The 18,810-nt window shown below is 48.4% G+C and overlaps 1 protein-coding gene across 3 annotated transcripts; it reads left to right on the plus strand.

Moving 5' to 3' along the window:
- The first annotated feature begins 854 nt into the window (after positions 1–854).
- On the plus strand, positions 855–17,921 carry LOC136577323 (cytospin-B-like). 3 transcript variants are annotated; one of them, XM_066577211.1, is made up of 15 exons: positions 855–1,927; positions 2,206–2,273; positions 2,356–2,520; positions 4,130–4,549; positions 4,775–4,812; positions 4,951–5,005; positions 5,083–5,144; positions 5,266–5,399; positions 14,181–14,274; positions 14,347–14,413; positions 15,090–15,162; positions 15,285–15,387; positions 17,223–17,339; positions 17,420–17,479; positions 17,554–17,921. In XM_066577211.1, the coding sequence occupies exons 3-15, from the start codon at positions 2,478–2,480 to the stop codon at positions 17,641–17,643; spliced, it is 1,356 nt and encodes a 451-aa protein (XP_066433308.1). In that variant the 5' UTR covers positions 855–1,927; positions 2,206–2,273; positions 2,356–2,477; the 3' UTR covers positions 17,644–17,921. The 3 variants fall into 3 exon arrangements, with proteins under 3 accessions (XP_066433308.1, XP_066433307.1, XP_066433309.1); XM_066577210.1 differs by having other exon boundaries at positions 855–2,273; XM_066577212.1 differs by lacking the exon at positions 2,206–2,273.
- The last annotated feature ends 889 nt before the right edge of the window (positions 17,922–18,810 follow it).

Consider the following 18,810-nt stretch of genomic DNA (forward strand, 5'->3'; position numbering starts at 1 on the left):
ACTTCCAGCATCTCTCCGGCCTCGGAGTGGTGTCTTCACCATCTATTCGGCTATTTCTCAGTTAAGGGTAATGGGGGACCAGCATTCATAGTCGTTATTAAGGAGTCCGCAGGGGTTCTCGGGAGCTTTCCAAAGACCCTGAGGCCAGTTTCAAATGGGCTAGAAAATTGCGCGATGCGAGAGTGAGTAAACAAACAGAATTATGAAATCAATGATTTTCAATAGTTTCCTTCACATTAGCGATGTTTTCACTGATGCAATGTTGCGAGAGAAAAAAAAATTGCGGCATGCCCTATCTTATTGCAATTTGCAATTTTTATTTCCCATGTTTCCATATAGAGCCTCCTTTTTATCGCAATGCACCAAACTTCCGATACAAAATTTCGTGATTTTACTGCGAGCGGCAGCGATGCGAGATTATTCTCAAGGAAAAGCATCACGGAGGCTCAAAAATTACGGGAACGAAGATGCGATTTTTTTTTTTTTCGTGGCAAAATCGCAATCGCCCGTGTGAAACTAGCCTGAGTAGCATATATACCCGCACTGCTATATAGTATTACATCCCACTACTGTTCTGTCAGTCAATGTAATGCCTGCAGGGTTATTATAAAAAAACACAACAAGTAGCTGAAGGTGAATGGGAGTTTACCTCCCTGATAGCGCGAGGGATTGTGGGGGGACAGAGTGACCCCATGATGTAAAGGACCCTGTGAATCCCTCTCCGCTGTAGCAGGTGTCGGTGACTTGCCTGGCTGCACACAGGTCACGGCATGTGGCAGGGAGTGGTTAATATGTGCTCATTGTGTGGAGGGTGTGGAGGTTGTGTCATGTGTGTGCCAGGGTGTTTGGGTGTGCACAGTATTTCAGTCACACACAGAGTTTTATCACAAGGGACAAGAGGAACGCAGTAGATGAGAAAGTTTTGCAGCAGAATTAAAAAGAAAAAGCTGCTGCTCCGCAGCCCCTCAAGGCTTCTGCTCCAGCCCAGCACTCTCCTGCGCCAGACCTTTACATTACTACACATCCATGGAGTTCTAAAATTCCAGGGCAAACATTTCCCAGAAAACCCATCCTCCTAGGACAACGCCCCAAGTCCTGGAAGCTTCATCCTGCTCCTCAGACTACCACCTGTATCCTGAAAGCTCAGTCCCTCTCTTAGCACTACTATCCAACTTCTGGAAGCACTACCACCTGTCTACCAAGAGGAACCTCATTCTCCAAGGACTACCACCAATTTCTGAGAAGCTCCATCCTCCTCCTAGGACTACCACCTGTCTCCAGGAGTGTCTATCCTTTTCCTAGGACTATCACTTGTCTCTGGGAGGGTCCATCCTCCTCCCAGGATTACTATTAGTCTCCAGGAGGGTCCATCCTCCTCCTAGGACTACCACTTGTCTCCAGGAGGGTCCATCCACCTACTAGGACTACCACTTGTCTCCAGGAGGGTCCATCCACCTCCTAGGACTACCACTTGTCTCCAGGAGGGTCCATCCACCTCCTAGGACTACCACTTGTCTCCAGGAGGGTCCATCCTCCTCCTAGGACTACCACTTGTCTCCGGGCGGGTCCATCTTCCTCCTAGGACTACAACTTGTCTTCCGGAGGGTCCATCCTTCTCCTATGACTACCACCTGAGTCCTAGAAGCTTCATCCTTCTCCTCGGACTAGCACCTGTCTCCGAGAACCTCCATCCCTCTCCATAGAACTACCACCCACATTCCTGAATATCTTTCTCTTAGAACTACCATTTGGCTCCCAGAAACTGTTCTTCGCTTAGCACTATCATCTGGAAGCTCTATTTTTCTAGGACTACCATTTGTCTCTCAGAAACATCATCCTTCTCCTAGGACAATCACCTGTCTCCGAGAAGCTTCATCCTCCTCTCAGGAGTATCATCTGTTTCCCAGAAGCTCCATCCTTCTCCTAGGTTAACCACCTAGCTCCCAGAAGCATTATCTGTCTCATGAAAGCTCCATTCTTCTCCTGGGTCTACCACTTAGGAAGGTCCATTCTTCTCATTGCTCTCCTGCAAGCTTTATCTTTCTCTTAAGTCTATACTATCAACTCTTGGATGCTTCTATTCTTTTACTTGGACTACCTGGCTCCTTTATGCTCCATTCTTCTACTAGGAATATTACTTGTCACCTGGAAGTTTCATCCTTCTTGTAGGAGTATCACCTTTCTCATGCTCTTTCCTTCTACTAGGAGTAATATCTGTCTCCAGAAGCCCCATCCTTCTCCTAGGACTATCATCTGTGAACTTCATCCTTTGAGTAGGTCTGCCTAACAATTGTTTCTTAAAAGCTGTCTTCCTTTCCCATGTGTGACATTTGAACATTTCTTTCTGCTTCTCAGTACTCCTGTGTCTACCCCTTTAAGAGATGATTTCTTCTGTACACTATGGTTGACCTTCGTACATAAGTACTTAACCGTGGAGCATCCTTGGTCTCTTATACTTGTACCCTGTGACGTCTGTGATGGGTGGTAACAGCGTGAAGAATGCTTCCGATGTGCAGAGCGGTAAATATCCAGTCATGATGCCTCTGTCTGCAGACTCTTGGTATTCTGTACTCCACTGCTTTACTACTGGACACAAATGCAACATTCTAGCCATGGCTTTAGAAAGGCCGAGTAGTTGTAGTAATAAATGTTCTAGTAGTGGTAATAATAGTTGCCACAATAGTAGCAGTAATCTTAATTGGGATAACTGAAAAGGCAAAAAAGGAGACTCTGGCGCTCAGGGTGACCCAAAGAAAGAACACCAGTATAACAACATGTAGAACAGAGGTGGACCTCTATTCCTGGTCGATGAGAATCAAGGATATAGATCCTGAGTACTTAAAGAATAGATATTTTATTATGAAAGGTACAGAGTGCAACGCGTTTCAGAGCTTTAAGCTCCTTTTTCAAGCACAAATCTATCGGTGGCGGTGTTACAAGAATAACCAGATAACCATTAGAGATATTGTGACACATGACAACCCAATCTGGCTCCACCCACAGAGGCGCTGTCCTAACCATCTATCATTTTAGTAATCTTAAATGAAGAAGTAGCATTAGTAGTACCTTTACTAGTAGGAAAATAGTAATAATAATAGTATCAGTACTAGTATTAACCCCTTAAGGGCTGGGGTGTTTTGGTCCTAAAGGACAAACACCTTTTAGGGATTTTATCCATGATGTGGTTTTACTGCCCTATTTTTTGCCTTGAGCTACCAAAATTATTTTTGCTGCATTTTTTCTCCCATGACTTAAAGATCAATTTTTTTTTTATATATCTTTTTCTCAGTGACACTTTTTTTTTTGTGGGCAAGAAGCCAAAAAAAGATTTTTCTCAACGTATAGTTTTTTATTTTTAGTATATTTACGCAAAAATAAAGTATAGAAATGGGTTTCTCATTTTGTTTTGGACGTTTTGATATATAATATGTACAGTTTTGGATTACAGGCGCATAGAGCAACGGTTTTGGTTGGCGTCGGCGGTGGGTCATTTTATATTTTATATATATACTTTTATTTTATTTTGTAATTTCTATTACTTTTGTAACTTTTTTTTTTTTTTACCATCTATGTCCCATTATTGAGCATTATGTAGCCTGGAAAGGAGAAAGCTGACTAACAGCTCAGGACCTGAACCACTCCTGCTTGATTGCAGAAGCAGAGGCTTTAATTCCACGCCATATATCTGCTATCGGCTGGGATTAAAGCCCAGGACCACGCAACGTAAATTTACCATGCTTGGTCCTTAAAGGGTTAAAAGTAGTAAAAGGGTTAAAGGAGTTCTCCCACATGTAGCTGTTTTTAAACAGCTCTGTACATAGCGCAGTGGCTTGGGTTGGTACTGCAGGTCCCAATTACTTAAATAGGATTCAGCCTGAAGCACCAACCTGGGCCACTGCGCAATGTACAGAGCTGTCTGAAAACAGCCATAAGTGGGAGAACCCCTATAAGGTAAATAGTAGTAGCAATGATAAGCTGCAGTAATAATAGTAGTAACAAAACTAGCAGTAACACATCATGTTCTCCACCTTTTTTCTGGGACTTCTAGAATCTTTGCTTTTTTTCTCCTTGTGTCTATTGCTGGTTGATCTCTCAGTTGTGTCCATCGTTCTGAACTTTGCATCCACAGATCCCACCATGGGTCCACCATCACCGACACTCTACAAGATTCACCAATCCCCAGCAGGTTCCTCCACGCAGGACCCATTCTACACATCCCTAGCCAGTCCTGATGGAAAGCCCACTCCCATGGACACAGGTCCCTCCCCTGAAGGATTAAACACCCACCAAGATGAACATAGGAGTGTGAATGGATGGGGGGCCCCTTTTGGTTGGGCAATGAAGAGGATCCAAAGAGCAGCATGTGCTTTGGATGAGATGCACATTCAGCTGCAGGGCCTTCTGACTCCTAGAAGCAGCACCGAGGGCCACCGGATCCTAGATTCAGCGTTGGGTTGGGAGGCTCGACTGACTGAAGTAAGAAAAGACCTAAAGGGAGGCCTGCGAGAACTGGGTGACCTGAGAAGACAGTACGAGGCACTGAGTGCAGGTATGACATAGGGCTACCCACTGAGGGCCCGCCCCATTGAATCAATTGTGCCATATTGTTCTATGTCATCCCAATCATGGCCCAAAGTGTAAGTTACTAGAACCAGCTAGAGGAGTGTAATAGGAGGCCCTACACAATCCCTCATCTGCAATGGGGTGTTAGCTATCATAGGTAATAAAACTAGACCCACCCAACCGATCTCTTCAGTCTGTCTCTATCTTACAGGTTCAGCAACAGAGAACACAAAGCCCACAGACATTCAGGTGAGATGGACTGCTTCTTGTGGCCAAGTAAGGAAGGCCTGTGTGTGGCCCCATCAGGAAGGCGACTGCATGTGTGGCCCCTTCAGGAAGGTGGCGCCACAGCCCTAAGAATAATCGTACATATCTGATTTCTGACAGGAACACCTGAGAATGCTGGAATCGGAGGAGAGGCTAGAGAGGGAAAAACTGCAGGGTAGGTACACAGATATGTTCTGCATTGAATACTAGAGAGATGCTCTGCAACCGTACTCAGCTCCTCTACCCTCACAGACCGCATTCGGCAGCTACAGAAAGAAAACTTGAAACTAACGGAGAGAATCATTGAGCTACAGGTGAGACTCCGAGTCATGGCTGCACCAGATGTACCAGCACCTTGTTCATCTCCACTCCAGCTCCATACAGTGCATCGATCTTCTCTCATGCTCTGTGGTTTTCTTCATTTTATCCTCACAGGGTGAAGTACAGGATCTCAATATGCTGCAGTCAGATCTCCGCACAGCCGTCTCCGTGGCAGAGAGGTTCAGAGAGGAGGCCCAACAGAAACTGGAGATATGTGAGCGAGAGAACCAGAGACTGAGAAGCAAAGGGTAAGTCGACTCCAGATCGCAAAGCTCTAATACAGAAAAGGCCCTGACTAGTGGTGGATCCTGCTGTGATGGTAACACGGCTCTGGGTGATGATGGATCCCTCTTTGGTGGCAACACGGCTCTGGGGGATGATGGATCCCTCTGTGATGGTAACACGGCTCTGGGGGATGATGGAGCCCTCTTTGATGGCAACACGGCTCTGGGGGATGATGAATCCCTCTGTGATGGTAACACGGCTCTGGGGGATGATGGAGCCCTCTTTGATGGCAACACTGCTCTGGGGGATGATGGATCCCTCTTTGATGGTAACACGGCTCTGGGTGATGATGGATCCCTCTATGATGGTAACAGCTCTGAATGATGATGGATCCCTCTGTGATGGTAACAAGGCTCTTGGTGATGATGGATCCCTCTTTGCTGGTAACACGGCTCTGGATGATGATGGATCCCTCTGTGATGGTAACACGGCTCTGGGTGATGATGGATCCCTCTGTGATGCTAACACAGCTCTGGGTGATGATGGATCCCTCTCTAATGGTAGCCGGCTCTGGGTGATGATGGATCCCTCTCTAATGGTAGCCGGCTCTGTGTGATGATGGATCCCTCTCTAATGGTAGCCGGCTCTGGGTGATGATGGATCCCTCTCTAATGGTAGCCGGCTCTGGGTGATGATGGATCCCTCACTGAAGGTAACACAGCTGAGTGATGATAAATCTCTCAATGCTGTTAACACAGCTGAGTGATGGTGCATCCCTCTGTGATGGTTACACAGCTCTGGATGGATTCTTCTCTGGCGACGTACTTCAGTAGTGGTGGATCCTTCTATGATGGTTACACAGCTCTGGATGGATTCTTCTCTGGCGACGTATTTCAGTAGTGGTGGATCCTTCTGTAATGAGAATCACAGAGGCAGAGGGAACTAATTTGTAAAACGCCCAAATCACAGAAGATCCCTTAAAACTAGAATATTTTATTCCTATTACATTAAAACACATATATTGGGCTCAAGACACTCATCAACTGATGAAAGGGTAAGACAAAAACAAAACAACAATGAACAGAACACAACACCCGTGCTAATGAATGTCACGGTGTTGCCACACAAAGGAAGTATAATTTTCGACTCAGTTTATACGTCTCCGATATGGCTATGCAGTTCTCGTGCCATAGGAACTTCCCATTAGGGGGACAATATACACATGGAGGGATAGGACATCGCCAATCTCCCTCATTGTATCTCCCATATATCTGAGATATATGTGTGATATGTTAGATATTATAGGATATTGTTCCAGTTTCTTCTAATATTCATGTGTAATTAGCCTGAGGAAACAAAAAATTCTAGACCTCAGTGAGTTGATGTAATCACTGACTGCATCGAGACATTTAATGATTGATTCAAAATGAATGGTTCGAGTGGTTCAATGCATTTCAGTCGGAAGCACGACTTTTCAAGAACCGGGTGGTCAATTGTTTAAAATACATATGTCCATCAGTGTGGAAGGTTTGACAGATATATGAATCAAAGTAGATATATCTCGGTAGTTAGTTGTTTATGCAAGAGAATAGTTGCTAATATAGCTTGATTGTTTGTTAGCTCTCCTAATTGGCAGGTGTCAATTTGATATTCATACACCGCCTCTTAGCAGCTACCATTGGTCTAACCGATGTGATAATATCGGTAACAGAGATGGATTATTATTTTATAACACCGTTCTCCTGCTATACAGACCAGTGTCTCAGCGCTCAGAGAAAGAAATAAAGATCAAGATTAGGGAGACAATACCCCCCAGATTGAATCTAGATCTGCAAAAAGGTCAGCAGGTTTACTTGTTTAACTCACTAGACCTTCAGTCAAATGTTTGACCCAGTTTACTGACCGTCTAGACCAGGGGTCCCCAACTCCAGTCCTCAGGGACCACCAACAGGTCATGTTTTCAGGATATCCTATAGTAAGAACACCTGTGGCAATGTCTGAGGCACCAACAATAATTACATCACCTGTGCAAGACTGAGGAAATCCTGAAAACATGACCTGTTGGGGGTCCCTGAGGACTGGAGTTGGGGAACACTGGTCTAGACTCAGCAAGCATAGGAGGAAAAAATACCCCTCCACTTAAATCTAGATCTGCAAAAAGGTCAGCGAACTAGCTAGTGTAGCTAACTGAGCCCTTGGTCAAATAATCTTGACTCCGTTAACTGACTATCTACACTGAATTAAAGCGCTGAAAGAAGAGCAATTTTCTTTAGGCTAAATTAGATAGAGGTTGGTGTAGCCTCCTGCCCTGATGGTGGGTAGGTGGCCATCAGAACTGCGTAGCCATATCGGAGACGTATAAACTGAGTCTAAAATTATACTTCCTTTGTGTGGCAACACCGTGACATTCATTAGCACGGGTGTTGTGTTCTGTTCATTGTTGTTTTGTTCTTGTCTTACCCTTCCATCAGTTGATGAGTGTCTTGAGCCCAATATATGTGTTTTAATGAAATAGGAATAAAATATTATAGTTTTAAGGGATCTTCTGTGATTTGATCCTTCTGTAATGGTAGCACAACTGATTGATGATGGATCCCTCTGATTGTAACAGGGCTCTTGGTGGTGATGGTGACACAGCTCTGAGTGATTATGGATCCCTCTGTTATGGTGACACAGCTCTAGGGTGGTGAATCCTTCTATGATGGTTACACAGCTCTGAGTGATGGATCCTTCTGTGATAGTAACATGGCTCTGGGTGATGGTAAATCCCTCTGTGATAGTACATATCTGGGTGCTGACAAGAGATGAGCGAACGTACTCGTCCGAGCTTGATACTCGTTCGAGTATTAGCGTGTTCGAGATGCTCGTTACTCGTGACGAGTACCACGCGATGTTCGGGTTACTTTCACTTTCATCTCTGAGACGTTAGCGCGCTTTTCTGGCCAATAGAAAGACATGGAAGCCATTACAACTTCCCCCTGCGACGTTCAAGCCCTATACCACCCCCCTGCAGTGAGTGGCTGGCGAGATCAGGTGTCACCCGAGTATAAAAATCGGCCCCTCCTGCGGCTCGCCACAGATTTATTCTGACATAGAGGAGGGAAAGTGCTGTTGGTGCCGGAGCTGCTATAGGGAGAGTGTTAGGAGTATTTTAGGCTTCAAGAACCCCAACGGTCCTTCTTAGGGCCACATCTAACTGTGTGCAGTAGTGTGGAGGCTGCTTTTTGCAGTGTTGCACTTTTTTTTTTTTTTTGTATATCGGCCGTGCAGAGCATTGCGCCCTGCAGTAATTATACATACTCCAGGGCCAGTAGTGGTGGTGAGGCAGGGACAGAAGACATATTTATTGAATATAGGCAGTGGGCCTTTCCAAAAACATTTGGGGAAAAAAATATATTTGGGCTGCCTGTGGCTGTCCTCAGTGTACTGGGTCTGTGCTGGGTGTAGTTGTCCTCCTAATTCATACGCAGCCAGCTAAGTGTTACAGCAGGCTTGCGCAAAATTATTTCCTGGCGTTCTGTAAGCGAAGTCAGCCTCCAACCACAGGCCAATAAGCGGCACATTTAATTACAGCGTTCTGTTTCTGCACTACTGGTAATACACCATGCTGAGGGGTGAGGGGTAGGCCTAGAGGACGTGGACGCGGGCGAGGACGCGGAGGCCCAAGTCAGGGTGTGGGCATAGGCCGAGCTCCTGATCCAGGTGTATCGCAGCAGACTGCTGCGGGATTAGGAGAGAGGCACGTTTCTGGCGTCCCCACATTCATCTCACAATTAATGGGTCCACGCGGTAGACCTTTATTAGAAAATGAGCAGTGTGAGCAGGTCCTGTCGTGGATGGCAGAAAGTGCATCCAGCAATCTATCGAACACCCAGAGTTCTGCGCCGTCCACTGCTGCAACTCTGAATCCTCTGGCTGCTGCTTCTCCTTCCTCCCAGCCTCCTCACTCCATGAAAATGACACATTCTGAGGAGCAGGCAGACTCTCAGGAACTGTTCCCGGGCCCCTGCCCAGAATGGGCAGCAATGGTTCCCCTCCCACTGGAGGAGTTTGTCGTGACCGATGCCCAACCTTTGGAAAGTTCCCGGGGTCCGGGGGATGAGGCTGGGGACTTCCGGCAACTGTCTCAAGACCTTTCAGTGGGTGAGGAGGACGATGACGGTGAGACACAGTTGTCTATCAGTGAGGTAGTAGTAAGGGCAGTAAGTCCGAGGGAGGAGCGCACAGAGGATTCGGAGGAAGAGCAGCAGGACGATGAGGTGACTGACCCCACCTGGTTTGCTACGCCTACTGAGGACGGGTCTTCAGAGGGGGAGGCAAGGGCAGGTTGCAAGAGGCAGTGCGGTGTCCAGGGGTAGAGGCAGGGCCAGACCGAATAATCCACCAACTGTTTCCCAAAGCGCCCCCTCACGCCATGCCACCCTGCAGAGGCCGAGGTGCTCAAAGGTCTGGCAGTTTTTCACTGAGTGCGCAGACGACCGACGAACAGTGGTGTGCAACCTTTGTCGCGCCAAGATTAGCCGGGGAGCCACCACCACCAGCCTCACCACCACCAGCATGCGCAGACATATGATGGCCAAGCACCCCACAAGGTGGGACGAAGGCCGTTCACCGACTCCGGTTTGCACCGCTGCCTCTCCCCCTGTGCCCCAAGCTGCCACTGAGATCCAAACCCCCTCTCAGGGCACAGGCACTACCGTCTCCTGGCCTGCACCCACACCCTCACCTCCGCTGTCCTCGGCCCCATCCACCAATGTCTGTCAGCGCACCGTCCAGCCGTCGCTAGCGCAAGTGTTGGAGCGCAAGCGCAAGTACGCACGCACCCGCACGCTCAAGCGTTAAACGTGCACATAGCCAAATTGATCAGCCTGGAGATGCTGCCGTATAGGGTTGTGGAAACGGAGGCTTTCAAAAGTATGATGGCGGCGGCGGCCCCGCGCTACTCAGTTCCCAGTCGCCACTACTTTTCCCGATTTGCCGTCCCAGCCCTGCACGACCACGTCTCCCGCAACATTGTACGCGCCCTCACCAACGCGGTTACTGCCAAGGTCCACTTAACAACGGACACGTGGACAAGCACAGGCGGGCAGGGCCACTATATCTCCCTGACGGCACATTGGGTGAATTTAGTGGAGGCTGGGACAGTCAGAGCCTGGGACCGCTCACGTCCTACCCACCCCCCGAATTGCGGGTCCCAGTTCGGTGGTGGTATCTGCGGCGGTGTATGCTTCCTCCACTAAACCACCCTCCTCCTCCTCCTCAACCTCTGTCTCGCAATCAAGATGTGTCAGCAGCAGCACGTCGCCAGCAGTCGGTGTCGCGCGGCAGCACAGCGGTGGGCAAGCGTCAGCAGGCCGTGCTGAAACTACTCAGCTTAGGAGAGAAGAGGCACACGGCCCACAAACTGCTGCAGGGTCTGACACAGCAGACCGACCGCTGGCTTGCGCCGCTGAGCCTCCAACCGGGCATGGTCGTGTGTGACAACGGCCGTAACCTGGTGGCGGCTCTGCAGCTCGGCAGCCTCACGCACGTGCCATGCCTGGCCCACGTCTTTAATTTGGTGGTTCAGCGCTTTCTGAAAAGCTACCCACGCTTGTCAGACCTGCTCGGAAAGGTGCGCCGGCTCTGTGCACATTTCCGCAAGTCCCACACGGACGCTGCCACCCTGCGCACCCTGCAACATCGGTTTTATCTGCCAGTGCACCGACTGCTGTGCGATGTGCCCACACGGTGGAACTCTACGCTCCACATGTTGGCCAGGCTCTATGAGCAGCGTAGAGCTATATAGTGGAATACCAACTTCAACATGGGCGGCGCAATGGGAGTCAGCCTCCTCAATTCTTTACAGAAGAGTGGGCCTGGTTGGCAGACATCTGCCAGGTCCTTGGAAACTTTGAGGAGTCTACCCAGATGGTGAGTGGCGATGCTGCAATCATTAGCGTCACCATTCCTCTGCTATGCCTCTTGAGAAGTTCCCTGCAAAGCATAAAGGCAGACGCTTTGCGCTCGGAAACAGAGGCGGGGGAAGACAGTATGTCGCTGGATAGTCAGAGCACCCTCCTGTCTATATCTCAGCGCGATGAGGAGGAGGGGGAAGAGACAGCTTGGCCAACTGCTGAGGGTACCCATGCTGCTTGCCTGTCTTCCTTTCAGCGTGTATGGCCTGAGGAGGAGGAGGAGGATCCTGAAAGTGATCTTCCTAGTGAGGACAGCCATGTGTTGCGTACAGGTACCCTGGCACACATGGCTGACTTCATGTTAGGATGCCTTTCTCGTGACCCTACAGATTACTGGGTGTACACACTGCTCGACCCACGGTATAAGAAGAACCTTTCCACTCTCATACCCGAAGAGGAAAGGGGTTCGAGAGTGATGCTATACCACAGGACCCTGGCGGACAAACTGATGGTAAAATTCCCATCCGACAGCGCTAGTGGCCGAAGGCGCAGTTCTGAGGGCCAGGTAGCAGGGGAGGCGCAGAGATCAGGCAGCATGTACAGCACAGGCAGGGGAACACTCTCTAAGGCCTTTGACAGCTTTCTGGCTCCCCACCAAGACTGTCACCGCTCCCGTGTCAAGGCTGAGTCGGCGGGAGCACTGTAAAAGGATGGTGAGGGAGTACGTAGCCGATCGCACGACCGTCCTCCGTGACGCCTCTGCCCCCTACAACTACTGGGTGTCGAAGCTGGACACGTGGTCTGAACTCGCGCTGTATGCCCTGGAGGTGCTTGCTTGTCCTGCGGCTAGCGTCTTGTCAGAGAGGGTGTTTAGTGCGGCTGGGGGAATCATCACAGATAAGCGTACCCACCTGTCAACCGACAGTGCCGACAGGCTTACACTCATCAAGATGAACAAAGCCTGGATTTCCCCAGACTTCTCTTCTCCACCAGCGGACAGCAGCGATACCTAAACAATACGTAGGCTGCACCCGCGGATGGAAGCTACGTTCTCTATCACCATCAAAAACGGGGACCTTTTACCTTCATCAATCTGTGTATAATATTCATCCTCCTCCTCCTGCTCCTCCTCCTGAATCCTCACATAATCACGCCCAACGGGCAATTCTTCTTAGGGCCACAAGGCTCACTCATATAATTTTTGTAAACAATTTTTATACGTTTCAATGCTCATTAAAGCGTTGAAACTTTCACCTGAACCAATTTTTATTTTAACTGGGCTGCCTCCAGGCCTAGTTACCACTTAAGCCACATTAACCAAAGCGATTAATGGGTTTCACCTGCCCTCTTGGTTGGGCATGGGCAATTTTTCTGAGGTACATTAGTACTGTTGGTACACCAATTTTTGTGGGCCCTCGCCTACAGTGTAATCCAATTAATTTTTTGCCCACCTGCATTAAAGCTGACATTACATCAGCTGTGATGGGCAATGCAATGGGATATATTTATGTACCGCCGGTGGCTTCCTGACACCCACCCATGCTGTCGGTCCACACGGAGTTGTAACTCCATGTGTACACTTCTAAAGAACCCCAGTCTGACTGGGGCATGCAGTGTGGGCCGAAGCCCACCTGCATTTAATCGGACGTTACCTCAGCTGTGATGGGCACTGCAATGGGATACATTTATGTACAGCCGGTGGGTTCCCGGGAGCCACCCATGCTGTGGGTGCACACGGAATTCCCATTGCGGAGTTGTACCTGCCTGTGACTATTTATAAAAAACTGCGGTCTGACTGGGGCATGCAGACACCTTGACAGAATGAATAGTGTGTGGCACATAGGTTCCCCATTGCTATGCCCACGTGTGCAGCTCCTGATGGCGGTGGCACAGGATTATATTTCTCATTGCTTCTGTACAGCATTGTGGGCTATCGCCCTGCCCCTTTTAAAGAGGGTCGCTGCCTAGCCGTGCCAACCCTCTGCAGTGTGTGCCTGCGGTTCCTCTGGCAGACGCACTTATAAATAGACATGAGGGTGGTGTGGCATGAGGGCAGCTGAAGGCTGCGCAGGGACACTTTGGTGTGTGCTGTGGACACTGGGTCGTGCGCGCGCGGGGGGGGGGGGGGTTGGGCAGCATGTAACCCAGGAGAAGTGGCAGCGGAGTGTCATGCAGGCAGTGATTGTGCTTTGTTGGAGGTAGTGTGGTGCTTAGCTAAGGTATGCATTGCTAATGAGGGCTTTTCAGAAGTAAAAGTTGTTGGGAGGGGGGGGGGCACTCTTGCCGCTATTGTGGCTTAATAGTGGGACCTGGGAACTTGAGATGCAGCCCAACATGTAGCCCCTCGCCTGCCCTATCCGTTGCTGTGTCGTTCCCATCACTTTCTTGAATTGCCCCGATTGACTTCAATGGGGTTCGTTACTCGAAACGAACCCTCGAGCATCGCGATAATTTCGTCCCGAGTAACGAGCACCCGAGCATTTTGGTGCTCGCTCATCTCTAGTGCTGACTGATTAGAGACTGGATCATTATACTTGAATTTGTGTGTTAGAAGTCAATTCTAAATAATGGTGGGGCAGGCAGTTCCTTTGAATTACTATGTCTTCTTGGATGAAAAAGAAAAACAGAGCAGATCTGCACTGATGTGTGATGAACATTGACATGACAGGTAAGGACTAGAGATGAGCGAACTTACTTGGTTCGGGTGTTTTTGGACCCGAGCACCGCTTTTTCCGAGTAACTGACTACTCTGACGAAAAGATTCGGGGGGAGTGAGGGGGGAGAACGCCGAATCTTTTCATCCGAGTAGTCAGTTACTCGGAAAAAGCGGTGCTCGGGTCCAAAAACACCCGAACCGAGTAAGTTCGCTCATCTCTAGTAAGGACTGATCCTTGTCTTCTCTTGCAGATCTGACACTGTGGATTGGGCAGAGACTACCACCAACAGCTCTGTCCAGGGATATCACAGTCTTCCACGGGGAGTCCTACTGTCCTCCAAGCGGGTAAATACACCAGTCCCATCCTACTTACGGTCTTGATACCAGCACTTGCTCTTATCTGAACTGTCATTGCAGGAGCCCATTCTCAAGTCCAGCAGTCTCATGAGTGTTCCTCCTAGCAGCTCTCTAGCCCAGAATTCAGGTGAGAGGGGATTTACACATGCAAAAGCCACGGAACATCAAGTGTACCAGAGGGCTCACTCACAAAGGCTTCTACTATCTCTGACCATGTGTCTTGAGGACACCACTTGTTTACTTACCTTTCTCAATAACCTCTTATAGGTAGCACCACCAGGCCTCTCCGGCCTTCCTCTGCTCTCAATGTTTCCTTTCACACTATAGTCTATGAAGTATGTTATTATTAGAGATGAGCCAGCACCCAAATGCTCGGGTCCCCGTTATTCGAGTCAAGCTTTTCGTAAAAATCGAGAGCTCTACTGGAGTAACGAACCCCATTGACTACAATGGGAGACTCGAGCATTTTTGTATGTGGGACGCCGGGTCCTGAGCTTTTTTTTTTCTTGGTGCATGTTCTCGTTTTCTCTCTCTCTCCCCGCCTGCCAAAAAATTTGCCAATGACACGCGCTGCGTCACGACGGGGCCAAAACAGGAACGTCACAGCGGGGAGAAGCCAAAAACTGGGGCGGGGGTCAAACACGATTTGATGCTCGATCGAGTAACGAGCACCTTCGAATACGCTAATACTCGAACGAGCATCAAGCTCAGCAGAGTATGTTTGCTTAACTCTAGTTATTATGTATTGAGCTCTGTATAATGAGAGTTTTTGTCCTATAAGCAATATCTATATGTGTCGTCAGTATTAGAAGCTGCATCATCCCGAAAAGAGAGAAGAGGAAGCCTGGAAACATTATTAAACCAGTCAAAAGCCACGTGAGTGACATACAGCTCTCCACTTGTAATACCCATTCTGATCTCTAAAGCCACAAACTGAACCCTGGACATAGTGGCTCATGGACAGCAGCCACGTCTTGATGCTTATTCTATTCATGCAGAGAGAACTTGACTGAAGATTCTGGGTCATTCTTCCGTCGTTATGGAGGTTCAAAAAGAGGTGTGTTCCTGCGCTGGGCTCAGGACCGCACCTGCGGGTATAAGGTGGGTCTACTGAGAAATGTCCCCCAACCAATCTCCTACATTACACAACGCAACGTGAGGAATAACCAGAGAACTGCTGGTCACAGCACCCAATTCTATGACCATCGTCGTCCACCCGATCTGATAGAAAAGCGGCAATTATAATCCAGCTTCTGTGATAATGAGAATCTCTCAATCTCCAATAGGCAGACAAAAAAAAAGAGAAATACCCCGCTACAAAGATAGAAATTTCTATTAAAACCCCACTTCCAAAAACATTAGGACACATCGTATAATGTAAATGAGAAAAAAGAATTCAATGATTTGGAGATCTTATCTAACCCTATTTCATTCACAATACAAGGGTTTATTCAGACGACCGTATATCCGCCAGGTTTTCACGCCCGGCCGATATACGGTGTCCCTCTCTTCAGGGGGAGGAGGCTGGAAGAGCCGGGAGCAGTGCACTGAGCTCCTGCCCCTCGCCACTATTTGCAATGGGAGGGCGCGGAGCTAAGTTACGAGACTTAGCTCCGCCCACACCCATTGCAAATAATTGCGAGGGGCTGAGAGGGGGTGGGGGGGAGCTCAGTGCACTGCTCCCGGCTCTTCCAGCCTCCTCCCCCTGCAGAGAGGGACGCAGTATATCGGCCAGGCATGAAAACCTGGCCAATATACAGTCATCTGAATAAGCCCTAACACTTAGAAGGAGGAGTGGAGACATTGTTCCATTTCATTAAAAAATTTAATTCACTTAGAAATTGATGGCAGCAATACATCTCACAAAAGTTGGGCCAGGGGACACAAAACGCTGGAAAAGTAAGTGGTACTAATAACAAACAGCTGGAGGGTCAGTTCAACTAATACCTCATGACTGTGTATAGAAAGAGTATGTTAGAGAGGCAGAGTCTCTCAGAAGCAAAGCTGATTGGAGGTTCACCAATCTGTAAAAAAAAAAAAAAAAAACCTAAACACTGTTGAACACTTTTTCAAAAAATGTTCAACATAAAACTGTGCAGAGTCTGAATATCCCCCCCCCCCCCCCATCTACAGTACAGAATATCATCGGAAGATTTAGAAAATTGGAGGAATTCATGTGCACAAAGGACAAGCCTGACGGTTAATACTGAATGCTGGAGATCTACAGACCCTCAGGGGGCATGATTCTGTGATGCAAATCACCTCATGCCCTCAGGAATACTTCCAGAAGTCACTCTCTGTGAGCACTGTTCACCGTGCAATCCACGTGTCCCCTCCCCCTGATATGGTTTATGTCCTGTTGTGAATAAAATGGGGTTAGATGAGATTTACAGATCATTGTTTTTCTTCTTTACATTTATTAACATTTTACAGAGCTGCTCCGGCGTGTTGCGCCGGAGAGCTGGTCTGCGCATGCGCAGAAGACCTCGGCGGCGCGAGCACGCCGAAGCGGCCCCATTGAACAAAGCAGAAGACCGCACAGCGCAAGCGCGTCTAATGGAAGGAGAAGACAGCGTTAGTCGGCGCCATGGAGACGAGGACGCCAGCACCGGAGGGGGTAAGTATATAACTTCTGTATGGCTCATATTTAATGCACGATGTACCTTACAAAGTGCATTAATATGGCCATACAGAAGTGTATAACCCCACTTGCTTCCGCGGGACAACCCCTTTAATGTGCGCCGCCAATGTTTGGATGCCAGTGGAAACTAACAGAAACAAAGATTCTTTTAGAATTTTTTTTTTGGGGGGGGGGGCTTGAAGACTTGGATAGACATCCTTTTGCTTTAGCTGCAGGGATCGCCTGACAGCCGCACCAACTGCAGGGACAATCTGTTAGTCACTCCAGACATTGAAGTGATGTGTCTGTCTTGCAGCATGTGGTCATCACAAACTTCAGCACCTCCTGGGTGGACGGCATGGCCCTCTGTGCACTTTTGCACTCCTACCTCCCACAGAGTATCCTGTATTCACAGCTTCGCCCCCTAGAGAAGGTATGCAGCCATCACCGTACCATATGGCAGCCACTAGGGCACTCCGGCTGTACTCACCAACATCACATTCTATCTTACAGAGGAAGAACCTCCAGTTGGCTTTCCATGTAGCTGAGAGTGTGGGGATCCCCTCGCTGCTGGTAATCCCTTGCCCCGTGTACCGTGTCTGTCCTTTTCATAGTTTGTGTCGCTGACGCTTCTCTCCCTCTTGTAGACCATCGACCACATGCTCCAGACCCCAGGTCCAGACTGGCAAAAAGTTCTTCTCTATGTTGAATCTATTTACCAGAAGTTTGAGGCCTGACTTTTACTCCTGGGACTGACAACCTCTTCTCCTGGTCACATGCTGCTGTGGGCGACGTAGGCTACAATGGCCATCCCCAGTCTGTTACATGGATTCTCCCAGGAGACTACTCATCCTCATGGCATCTTGTCTTCTGAGATTGGACGCCCCTCCCTGTGGACTGTGCAGGTGATGTGTAGACAACCATTGGACAAGGCTTTATCTTTGGACTGATGCCTTCAATGGAGTTGCTGCTTTTGAGAGACATGCTGCAGAATAAAGCACATTTATTTACATTCCTACTGATTTCTGCTGGTCTTCTGTTAAGTGTTGCACCAGGAGCCTGACCAAGTGGTGGGTAGCTCATTCAGGGGGTAAAGGGGATTTCTGGATTCAAACCCCTGGAACTTATAAGAAACTAGCTGATATACCCAGCTTTGTCTGCGTTAATTTGATACATTATTTAAGGTTTACCTGTTCACATGGGAAATTTTATGAAGTCGTGGTTGCTTCAGAGGAACCGAGGAATAAAATATGTAAACACAGAGGAGCGTTAGATTCTCCTCAGACTGCATGTACCGATGTCCCTCTGCAGAACGTGACATCTCTCCCACTCTGCTCACTTTTTATCCTTAAAAGGTAATGCCCTTTTTTATTTAAATTTACCTCCAGACTGGAAGTTGCAGCCGAACGATTACTCAATGTAAATGCAGGCAGAGACTAAATGACGAACAAGAAGTAGTTTGCTTCTCAGCTGTCGTTTAGTTTCTACATGTAGAAAACCCAACAGTGAATTGGAGTGTACCCAGGCAGTTGTTCCCATAGGATTACTGTGAAGGGAGGCGGACGGGCCATAACGAGCCCCGGCCGCTCCGCCTGCATTCACTAGCGATGCTCATTTCAGTAGTAAAACACAAGAAAGATTATAGCTGGGAGAATCTGCCCGCATCTGCGCACGACAAGACGTTCAGTGTAAAAGCACTTTGTGTATGGTGAGGGTCCGTTTACAGCGAACGATGTGAGGCTTCACTCGTGCCGGCCGTTTATACAGCAGATACATTGGTTGCTCATTCAAACAAGATATCGTTCAGTTGTCAAATTCGCTGTATAAGTGACAATGACTGACTGAGCGCTATTTAAACTTAACGATCAGCGAATGAGCCAACGATTTTTACGCCTGCATGAAAT

This window comes from Eleutherodactylus coqui, chromosome 8, assembly GCF_035609145.1.
Source record: "Eleutherodactylus coqui strain aEleCoq1 chromosome 8, aEleCoq1.hap1, whole genome shotgun sequence".
Taxonomy (NCBI): Eukaryota; Metazoa; Chordata; class Amphibia; order Anura; family Eleutherodactylidae; genus Eleutherodactylus; species Eleutherodactylus coqui.

Bases quoted from the DNA above. Each gene is read 5' to 3' on its own strand.
- LOC136577323 (XM_066577210.1), top strand. From the start codon at position 2,478: ATGGGTGGTAACAGCGTGAAGAATGCTTCCGATGTGCAGAGCG. The intron at 14,414-15,089 runs GTGAGAGGGGAT...ATGTGTCGTCAG, and splicing joins CTCTCTAGCCCAGAATTCAG to TATTAGAAGCTGCATCATCC. The intron at 15,388-17,222 runs GTGGGTCTACTG...TCTGTCTTGCAG, and splicing joins ACCGCACCTGCGGGTATAAG to CATGTGGTCATCACAAACTT.